The sequence below is a fragment of the Equus asinus genome, chromosome 16, assembly GCF_041296235.1.
Source record: "Equus asinus isolate D_3611 breed Donkey chromosome 16, EquAss-T2T_v2, whole genome shotgun sequence".
Taxonomy (NCBI): domain Eukaryota; kingdom Metazoa; phylum Chordata; class Mammalia; order Perissodactyla; family Equidae; genus Equus; species Equus asinus.
This window is the reverse complement of record NC_091805.1, coordinates 14,146,852-14,157,350: the sequence shown is the minus strand read 5'-3', so window position 1 is coordinate 14,157,350 and position 10,499 is coordinate 14,146,852. Positions and strand designations below refer to the sequence as shown.

Sequence of the window (10,499 nt, the reverse complement as noted above, 5' to 3'; positions counted from 1 at the left end):
TATCTCCCTGCAACATTCTTAATAATTATAAAGGGGAAATAGCAACTTTACAATGGAGAAACCTGAGACATCATCTGCATTAGTCAGGGTTTTCCAGAGAAACAAAACCTATAGGATATGTCTATCTATGTATCTGTCTATCTATCTATCTATCTCTCTCTCTCTCTCTCTCTCTCTCTGTGTATCATCTATCTATCTATAGAGAGATTAATTTTGAGGAATTGGCTCATGTGATTGTGGGGGCTAGCAAGGCTGAAATCTGTAGGGCAAGGTGGCAGGCTAGAAATTCAGATAAGAGTTGATGTTACAGTCTGAGTCTGAAATCTGCAGGGCAGATCAGCAGGTGGGAAACTCAGACAGGGTTTCTATGTTGCAGTCTTAGGGAAGAGTTGCTATGCTGTTGTAGTCTTGAGGAAGAACTGCTTCTTTCTCAGGAAACCTCAGTCTTTGCTCTTAAGGCTTTCAACTGATTGGATGAGGCCCACCCACAATATGGAGGGTAGTCTGCTTTATTCAAAGTCTACTTTGATTGTCAACATTATCATATTTAAAAAATATATTCACAGCAATAGCTAGACTGGTGTTTGCCAAACAACTGGGCACCACCGTCTAGCCAACTTGATACATAAAATTAACTATGACACTACCTTAATGTAGTCATCAAATTTAACATCACAGGTAGTGAAATATATTGACACCTTATACCCCCTGATATGATAATGCACTTAAAAGAGTACAACATCACTTTAATGCCCTAAATTTAAACTTGACAATCACTGAGTTCATTCAGCTCTAATGCTGGATATAAGGTCAATATACAAAAATCAATTGTGCTTCTATATATAGTATATATATATATATACTTATACCAAAAAGGTAGAAAATTAAATTGAAAAAAAAATCATTTATAGTAGTTCCAAACAAACCCATCAAATACCTAGGAATAGATGTAAAAAAATATGTAGAAGACTTCTACATGGAAAACTTCAAATTGTATCCATGAGTTGAAAGACTTGATATTGTTAAGATGTCAATTGTCCCCAAACCAATCCATAGAATCAATGCAATCTCAATAGAAATCCAAGAATGTTTTACTAAATAAGGAAAATGACACTCTGATTCTAAAATTATATGTGGAAATACAACATGCCAAGAATAGTCAAAGCAATATTGAAGAAGATGTGTAAGCTGGATACTTTCTACTTCCAGATATCAAGACTTATTAAGTCATAAAAGTTAAGAAAATGGTAATAGTGCAAGAGTAAAAAATGGTACAGAGTTCACAGTCAAGAAACAATTCACTATATATGGTACCCTGATCTACCACCAAAGTACTACTATAATTCAGTGGAGAAAGGGTGGTATTTACAATAAAAGGTGCTGTGTCCACTGGATTTCCTTAAGGGGAAAAAAAAGAATCTAGACCCCTACCTCACATGATATTTCAAAACCATTTTGAGATGTTCCTAAACCCAAACATGGAAAGGAGAAAAAAAATTAAGCTTCTAGAAGAAAACATAAGAGATGACTTTGGGTTAGGTAAGAGTTCTCAAATAGGACACAAATTATATGATGCATGAAATATTAATTAGTTGGAATTAAAATTACTAAAATTAAGAACTTTTAGTTATCAAAATATACCATTAAGACAGTGAAAAGGCAAGCCACACACTGCAAAATATATAGCAAAGAACATGAATCTAGACTGTATGAGTACTTCCCATAAATAAGAAAAAACATGACAACCCAATGAAAAGAAATGGGCAAAAACTTTGAACAGGCATGTCACAAAAAAGGATACGCAAATGGTCATCAAACATATGGAAAGGTGCTCAACATCATTATTCATCAAGCAAATAAATCTAAAACCATAATAATATGTCACTATATAGCTAGCAAAGGGTTCAATTTATAAGGACTGACAATAGCAAGCATTGGTAAGTATGTAAAGCAACTGGAGTTCTCAGTTATTGCTGGTAGGAGTGTAAACTGGCGCAACTATCTTGAAAAACTGTTTGGCAATATTTAGTAAGGCCAAATACCAGTGTGTCCTGTAACTCAGCAACTCTACTCCTTGCCATATACCCAACAGAAAGGAGCACTATGTCCATCAAAATACATATATGCAAAAATGTTCCTAACAGCTGTATTCATAGTAGTCCTAAACTGGAAACAACCCAAAAGGCCAACATTGGAACTGGTAATTCTAAAGCAAAGTGATACTATTCAGCAATGAAAAAGGAACTACTGCCATCTGTGTCAACAAGGACGAATCTGACAAACATGATTTTGACTGAAAGAAAACAGACAAAAAAAGGACATACCATATAATTCTATTCATGTGAAATTTTAAAAAGGCAAAACAAATCTACATTGACGATGTCAGAAAGTGGTTACCCCTGACAGGAAGATTGACTAAGAGAGCATAAGTGAGCCTTCGGGGGTGCTGGAAATGTACTCCGTTGTGATCTTGGCAGCAGTTACATGGGTGTACAGATATATATATATATAATCTTATCAATCTATATACAAAGAATTTGTGTACTTTATTGAATAAAAATACTTCAGTAAAAATCAGTGACAAAAAAAGACTAAGTAAGACATTCTTTAGGAAGGAGAATGAGGTCGGGGGAAATTGCTCTACAGGTTATCAAGACTTATGATGATTAAGACTATGTGTTATCAGTGCAGGGACAGACAATTTGGTTAGAATGGAACAGAATACAGAGAAGAGAAATAAATCCTCACGTATATGGAAATTTGCTTGCAGACCACTGGAGAAGAGTGAATTCTCCAGGAAATGATGCTGGGACTGTTGGTATCTGTACAAAACGAAAGTGATGTCCACCTCACTTTAAACAAAAATATAAACCCTTTACTTCCACATGAAAGGCAAAAACTTTGAAAATTTTAAGAATGAAATATAGGAAAGTCATTATTGATTAAAAGCAGTGGAAGATTTATTAAATAAGGTATAAGAAGCTCTAATCATATAAGATAGAAAACATGACTACATTGAAATTAAAAACTTCTGTTCATCGAAAGACATCACAGAGAAAAAGAAGACAAGCCTCAAATCGGAAGAAGATATTTGCAACACATACAATCAACCAAACATGGTATCTAGAATATATCAAGAATTCTTTAAAAGAAAAAAGAAAAGGTAAAGTCACCCAGCAGAAAAGTGGACAAAGATGCAGAGCCATTTCACAGACGAGGTAATACTAATGAAGAAGAGAAGAATGCTAAATCTCATAAGGAATCAGGGGAACGCAAGTCAAGATCACAATGAGATACAATTTTCATGTGCCAGAGGGGCAAAACTTAGTCTGAAAATACCAAGTCAAGTGTTAACAAGGATGTGGACAACCACCATTAGAAATATAAAGGGTCCAACCACTTTGGAAAACATTCTGGAAATATCATACACATGTGAATGATCTGATTCTATAGCCCAGCAATTTTATTCCTAGGTGTATACTCTGTATAAAAATTCTTGAACACATGTACTGAAAGAACGTTCCAAGAATGTTCATAAAAGTATTGTACATATTGGCAACAAACTGAAAACCTGAAAGAAGCATGGAAAAAAATAAATTATGGTATATTCACACAATGGCATTATACAATAATAAAAGTAAACTAGAGTTATATGCAATGAAAATGAATAAAATCTTGGAGAAAAAGCAAGTTTCAGAAGACAATACACAATGTTATAATAATCTTATAATGCTTATTACTATGCAAAACTAAATGATGGATTATTTATCGATATATCTGTATGTAATAAAATTATTTAGAAAGCAAGAGAATGGCAAATAGAAAATGCAAGACAATAGAAGGGACACTCGGGTAGCTTGAAGGCTAGTGGTAATATTCTCCTTAGGTTTGCTTCATAATTTACATATTTGTCACCTATTATTTGGTATGTATCAAATGTTACATGTACTATAAATATGACATAATAGAATATGATGACTATTCTAATAGAAATTGCTACCAGAACAGTTAAATTTCTGCCAGGAAGTACATGGTGACTTAGGGCGGAGACTCGAAACAGACCCTGTGGCTTCTAATCTGACTTTCCCACTTACTAGCCGAATGATCTTGGGAAAGTTACTGAAGTGCACTGTGCCTCAGTTTGCACATCTGTAAAAGGGAGATGAAAGAACCTATGTATTTATTGGGGTTATTGTGAGGATTAAATGCATTTATGTATGTAAAACACTTGAAGAGTGCCTGGTTTGTGGCAAGCCATGTGTCTACTCTTATCTTCATCTTATCTTCATCATCCTGAGGGCCAGATATACAACCTCCCTTAGTCTCAGTTATTTGCACAGTGGAATAACAGGATTATTGTGAAATTAATATATACACAGCAAGTGACATTGTGCAAAGCTCCCAGTGGATATTCAGTAGATAAAATATAATTGGAAAGATTGTGATTCAGTCTCATAGATTTCTCATATTTGTTTTTGAAATTAAAGAACTAGTCACAAGGTAAAGAACTAAAGATGCTAACTCTTGAGATGATTTATGCAGTGGGCAAAGACATTCTTTTAGGTGTAATTAGACATGGCGTATACTAGCTTTTTCCTAACATCCTTGTTGGGATTCTGTTTGAAATCCTGTTATAAAGCCTTTCTTGATATTTTATGAAATAATACTTTGTGATTATAACAAAAATTTTGAAAATGTGGGAAAATCTATAATCTATCCATTCAGAAATAAGTACTCTTCTCATTTTAATGTAGTGTCTTCTAGCCCTTTTCCTATGCTTTAAAAAATGGAATTGAGATGATACAATTAAATAGATATGTGGAACAGTAGACAATGAAAGAAAGGAACTCCATGTTCAAGAAAATAATGATTATGGTCCCTCGTAGAATCAACCATTGCCAGCTAACTCACCTTTACTCACTTTGTGCCATCTTGCCCTCTCTGTAACCAGGAGGTAATCGGACACCAGGCGCTGGCCAGGTGGTGACTCAGGAATCCGGGGTGCTCCACCTGCGGACACCTTTTCCCAAGAGTTCTCCTTTCCCCTCACATTCTGGTAGAAATGAAACCATTTTGGATCTGCTTCATGGAAACAAAAGGAGGGTTGTTTTTTGGTTCATTTTGTTTTTAAGATAAATGTATGCTTAGTTTTTACAGACCCTCAGTAACCACCAGTTGGATTCCAGCAGCTTTAGGAAGCTGTCAAGTTTAAGGCAGGCCATAACACATCTCATTTTGGCCTCGCTTTTGTAGTTGAACCAAAGAAGTCAGAGCCCAAGCTGCCTTTCCGCCTTTATGCATATGGTATAGCATTTGTCAATATTAAATTTAATTTGTGCTAAGAGCAGCCACTAACAGCGAGAACACAAAGCTTGCTGAACTTCAGTTCATCTGTGTGTTCAGTACAGCCAGCATTAGCAAACCTAATGAATTCAGCAACATTATTCCTCCTAAATCTAGGTCAGCTTTGTTGATTAAAAACATTATAGGTTTAAGGACTGACCCTTGAAAAACCACTTAAAATTTAACTATTTCATCAACTATTCTGTCTCCTGTACTTCTTAAATGGAAGAATATACATCAATTACCAGCCAAATGGGTCAACATTAAGAGGTCGTCATCAACAACAGACATTTATTGAGTGCCTACTGTGTGCAAGGCACTGTACTGGGCATGGGGCTACAGAGACAAAGAATGGTCCCTGCTCTCCAAGAGCTTACACTCTAATTAGACTAACAGGACACACACATGAAAAGATAAAGGACAGGTCAAGGTAGCATGTAAATAAGGGCACTGAGAAGAAACAAGATTGTAGCCTATTTTTTGCATTTCTTCAGTGGCTCAATATGTTGAGTACGTGGGGACGAGTGAGCTAGAACAGAGGGATTACTCCTATTCATTTTTAAGCCTTGTAGACACTCTCTCACGTCTGTTCATTCCAAATTACCTTCTGACAAGTGCTAGAACCTAGGCAACTGGTTCACTTTCCCCCTAAGGTCTTAGTATTATAGCTGTCTTTGAGGTGGCCTTTTGATAGCATGACCCACTGTCCCAGTTCGCCCTGGACCATCCTGGTTTTAGTGCAGAAAGTCCATGGAACTCCTCCCCTGGCCCTGGGGAACCAGGACGGTGCTTCTGAAGGACTTTGTCCTGTAGCCGGATGAAGTCTTCCCACCTATTATGGTCATTGCTGTGGCAGGACCCACTCCAAATCAGTTCCCCAGGTAGGTCTTTAGCTTAAAAACCCACAAGGAAGACCTTAACAGCCCCAAAGACTGCTGGTTTCACAGCATACTGTAGACAAAAGAAGACAATCAGGAGAGAGTGACAGCAAAGGATGGAATGAGGTTCAAGAGAAAAGCAATGAGGAGGGAAGAAATGAAGTAGCGTCAGGTGTGAAATCTGTAGGAGTTTAACATCACCCCCTAACACTGCAGGGGCAGAGAATAGGAACATAGAGCCTTCTCTCAGAGTAGGTCTTTTGAACAATCTCAATCTTCATCCCAGTGGAATCCAGGGTATACTTCTGAAGTGAAGTCATTCCTACATATGGAAAAATATTTGGGGAGGTCTCAAATAGGTACATACGTGCTTAAATAACAGTCTTAATCCTAAGAGAATTTCAGCGTTTTCCTTCCACCTTTACCTAGCATTCATTTAGCTTCCAAATCAATAATTGTAATCTTTGAAGGGGAGGGTTTTATTTCAAAACGAGGTTGTATCCTTCCATTTTCAGTAATGGAGAAAACTTCAGAAAACAAAGGGAATCTGTTCCCAGAGGTGTTGTTTGAATCTGATACGCATATCTGGTAGTAACCTAAAGATTCCACGAGACCACACACGAATTTCTCTTATAGGTACAGCACTTTGTTTTCTTTCATTTATTTTTTGAAGAAAAGCTCTAACTCTGACATCTTAGGAACTGGGAGGTTCCTGAATCGCTCTCGTTTTATGTCTAGCCCTTAGGAGCACATACCAGGGTTAGTGAAGCACACGGACTTAGTTACCAAACACCCATTAACCGCAATGGAAATCACACGGCGAAGTCCCCACACAGCACACTGAAGATTTACCTCCTAATGTTCTTTTAATGTACGCTTTCTTGGGTGAATATTTACTGTAGAATATTAAATGTAAGATTCCTCTTTTTATGGGCCATTTGAAGTGATTGATTTTGTTTGTGAATTCCTGTATCTTTGCCCATAATGGCTATCTATTGTAATGGCCTCTGCCAAATGTTCTTGCATTGAAATAACAGACGCCATGGATCGGCCAGCTGTGGCTTTGTATTACTGTGGTCTTAAAACCTAGGAGGAAGCTGATGACACAGCTGGGGAGAGAAGAAAAAGGTATGCGACGTAACGAGTATGACTTAGGCTTCAAATACGATCGGATATTGAAATCATTGAGGTCTGTAAACCGGGTTTTGTAGTCATCTTTTATATCAGAGTTGATGATTAATGGTGTTAAGACTGATAGTCATGAAATGATAGTGGCAAGATAAGAATTCAATTGCCCACAACCAGGTCTATCGGCACAATCTATCAGAAGTCTAGGCATTTTCTTTAAATACTATAATAAAACCACTGCCTAAGTGATAATTTCTTACACTTATTTACACCATATTTTAAAAAATATAAACTCACATACTCACATATCCTAGCTACATGTAGATTTAAAATATTTCCCAGTGAAGCCAGGAATTTCAGAATTCGGTTGCTTTTCACTCTTTTGAGTATTTGAGAGGGAGAAGTTACAAAAAAGATGGAGCTATCATATGGTCTTTTTTCTTTTTGTAAAAAAACCCCTAAAAAACAAAAACCGTAAACCCTGAAGATAACACAAACACTTGAGATATCATTAGATTAGGTAATAGAGTTACATCTTTGCATGTCCCAAGTATGCCTTTGCATATTTCCATAGAAATAAAACTTATTAAAGGAGCTACTTACATCAGAGCAACATGATCTCTTCAAGTGATGGTTAAGGTGGCCTATAAATCAATTCTATAAAATTCATACCTTTTCCGTACATTCATAAAGTAATGAGTGTTCAGAGTCCATGATGCAGAAGAGATTGTACTGGAATAAAATTCTATAGTCTTTTTAAAAACTATGAGAAAATTTAAATAATGCATTCTAGTATGTTTTGGACAGACATTTCACTTGTACTGGCATTTAACAGCTCAAGCCATACCATGATAATACCATCTTTGTTTTTGCTACATAAATATCTGGATTATGCTTGCATCTCAACAACAGTACTCCATATAATTTACAGTACCAGTTAGTGCAAGGGAATGGAATCTTAGCACTAATTAGGGAAAAGGAAAAGAAGTGGTCATGTGAGAAACCTTCTCTAATTACAAACCAGGTCATGTTCTGTAAAACAGTGTCAGTCTCCATACATAATATTTGCTGGTGCCTCCAAAGTTGACATTAGAAAAACTAATGCCTCCTAAGCCATGTGTAAGGAAAACACTGGTATATTTTTTAAAGACTATTTTTGAACATTACTTGCTTAAATGAAAATCTTTCATACTAACTGATCTTGGCTCTGAATAGAATAAGTCCTTCATAGTCCTCCAGACCAGAGAATGGCAGTGAATATAATGTTAGATTTGCAGTGAGTGAATCTGAACAGTTCATCGGATCAGTGAGTCACAGGATAGGAAATCTTCTTGTATTCTCACAGATTCACAGAAGGGCAGTTCCTTGCTCTTGTAGCCAGGAATACCATGGGAGTTCTCTCTCTCTTTTGCTTTTTTTTGGTGCAAGAAGGACCAGAGAAGCAGGTGTAGATTTTAGCCACTGGAGACCAGGGAGGAAGTGTGTTTTTAACCCCAAGAGGGAGATAGGTAGTATGGGGAGTATAAAATGCCCCCTAAAATAAGGCTCCTGCTGCTGTGGGAGCTGCGGTTCCAAGGGCAGAGCCTTAAATGGGTCCACAAGAGGCTGACAGGATTTTACATTTGGAATAAAACTTAAGAGATTGTCTGGTACAGTGACACATTCTACGGAAGAGGAAGCAAGGGCTTACGTGAAATGCCCGACATCAATAATTACTAAAAAAAACTGCCTTTACATTTCTCTTGTTAGTCTCTTTTTGTTTTAATGACACAGGTTTTGGTTTTCAGTTTTGTCATTTGGAGCATTTCCGCACATTGGAAAATGTCATAGTTATTCTTGAAGCCTAAGGGTTCAAATAACGCAACACAACATTTCCAAGCCAAATACCAAGTGCATGCTAACAATGAGCATTGTGAGCACAGGAACTCATCAACCCGGTTCTAGACCTTGTCCAACCATCACTCAGGATTAAAGAGGCAGGAAGAATAAATTACCACATAATCATAATCTATAAAAATACTGGCCTAGCTACACTACAAAACTCTCAATAAATAAATATTGGGCATTTGCTTTATGAAAGTCAGTGGAGATGTGCTCTTCAGAAATCATGTCCATACTTTCAGGCTGCTTTTTACAAATCACACACACAGATTCCAACAGATGACAAAGGTTACAGCACAGGTTAGGATACAACTTGATAGAAAAAAGTCTGTTGATGTGTTATTTCTATAAAGGAATACAACTATTATATTGTTGAGTTGCTCATATTTCAGTCTGGAAGGCAATACTTAAAAAGATCCAAAATGTTTTTAGCCATGGCGGCATCATTGAAATGAGTGTTCTGTTCCTAAGATAAGCCCTTTTGAAAGGGACAGCACTCATTAGGATGTACTAATTCTGGATTTTTCCCTTACAAACCAATTGCACTGCTTTGTCGTTACATTTCGTAGGCATCTGTACACAGTACTTCTTGAGAAGTGAAGCTATTCTTGCTACCAGTTCTGTTCTTCTTTCGTGTCTGGTGGCTCAGGAAGTTCGGGCCCCTGGTGTCTGAAATGGCAGGTACGTAGGATTTTGGTCTGGCACGCTCATTCCTCAGAACACAGGTTTATTCTCAGGATGATTTATAGGAAGCGATTCTGGTTTCCAGTCTGGTTGAAAAAAGTGAATATTGAATGTCCGTGCCCAGTTCTTAAAGACTCGCTTCTCTGTGATAAAGCGGTGATGACTACCCTTCCGTCCTCGCTCATGGGAGAGGTACATTGTACATTCATCAGGTCCAAAAGGCTCATAATAGTGATAAGGTACTGAAGGATGATTGCGATCCCTGTAGGGGGGAAAATGGGATAACTGATTAAATAAAAAAAAAAAATTCCTTTGATGGAGACAGGACGCTACCTTTAATAAGCTGACAAGCACCAATCATGTTTCAAGTTAAAAGAATTTCAACAAATGGTTTTTATGATGTATAAGCAAGTGGAGAGGTTTTGAGGTTGTGAAATGCATGCATCATTATCAAACAGAGAGATTAAAGTGTGCTGAAGGACATCCAGGCTTTGGGGATTTAGAAACAACATGTTACTAAGACCCAACTACTTTGGGTTCTTACTTTCAGTGTGGCCCCATACAATCTGTGCAGCACAAGCAGCT

General features: G+C 37.1%; 1 protein-coding gene across 1 annotated transcript in view; it reads right to left on the bottom strand.

The window, feature by feature from the left end:
* Nucleotides 1-5,608: 5,608 nt before the first annotated feature.
* Nucleotides 5,609-10,499, bottom strand: part of ST6GALNAC5 (ST6 N-acetylgalactosaminide alpha-2,6-sialyltransferase 5) — a 157,749-nt gene continuing 152,858 nt past the window's right edge. Inside the window, exon 5 of the mRNA XM_014849456.3 lies at nt 5,609-10,176. Within this exon, the coding sequence (XP_014704942.3) occupies nt 9,945-10,176 (232 nt within the window). The 3' untranslated portion in view covers nt 5,609-9,944. The remainder of the gene's footprint in view (nt 10,177-10,499) is intronic.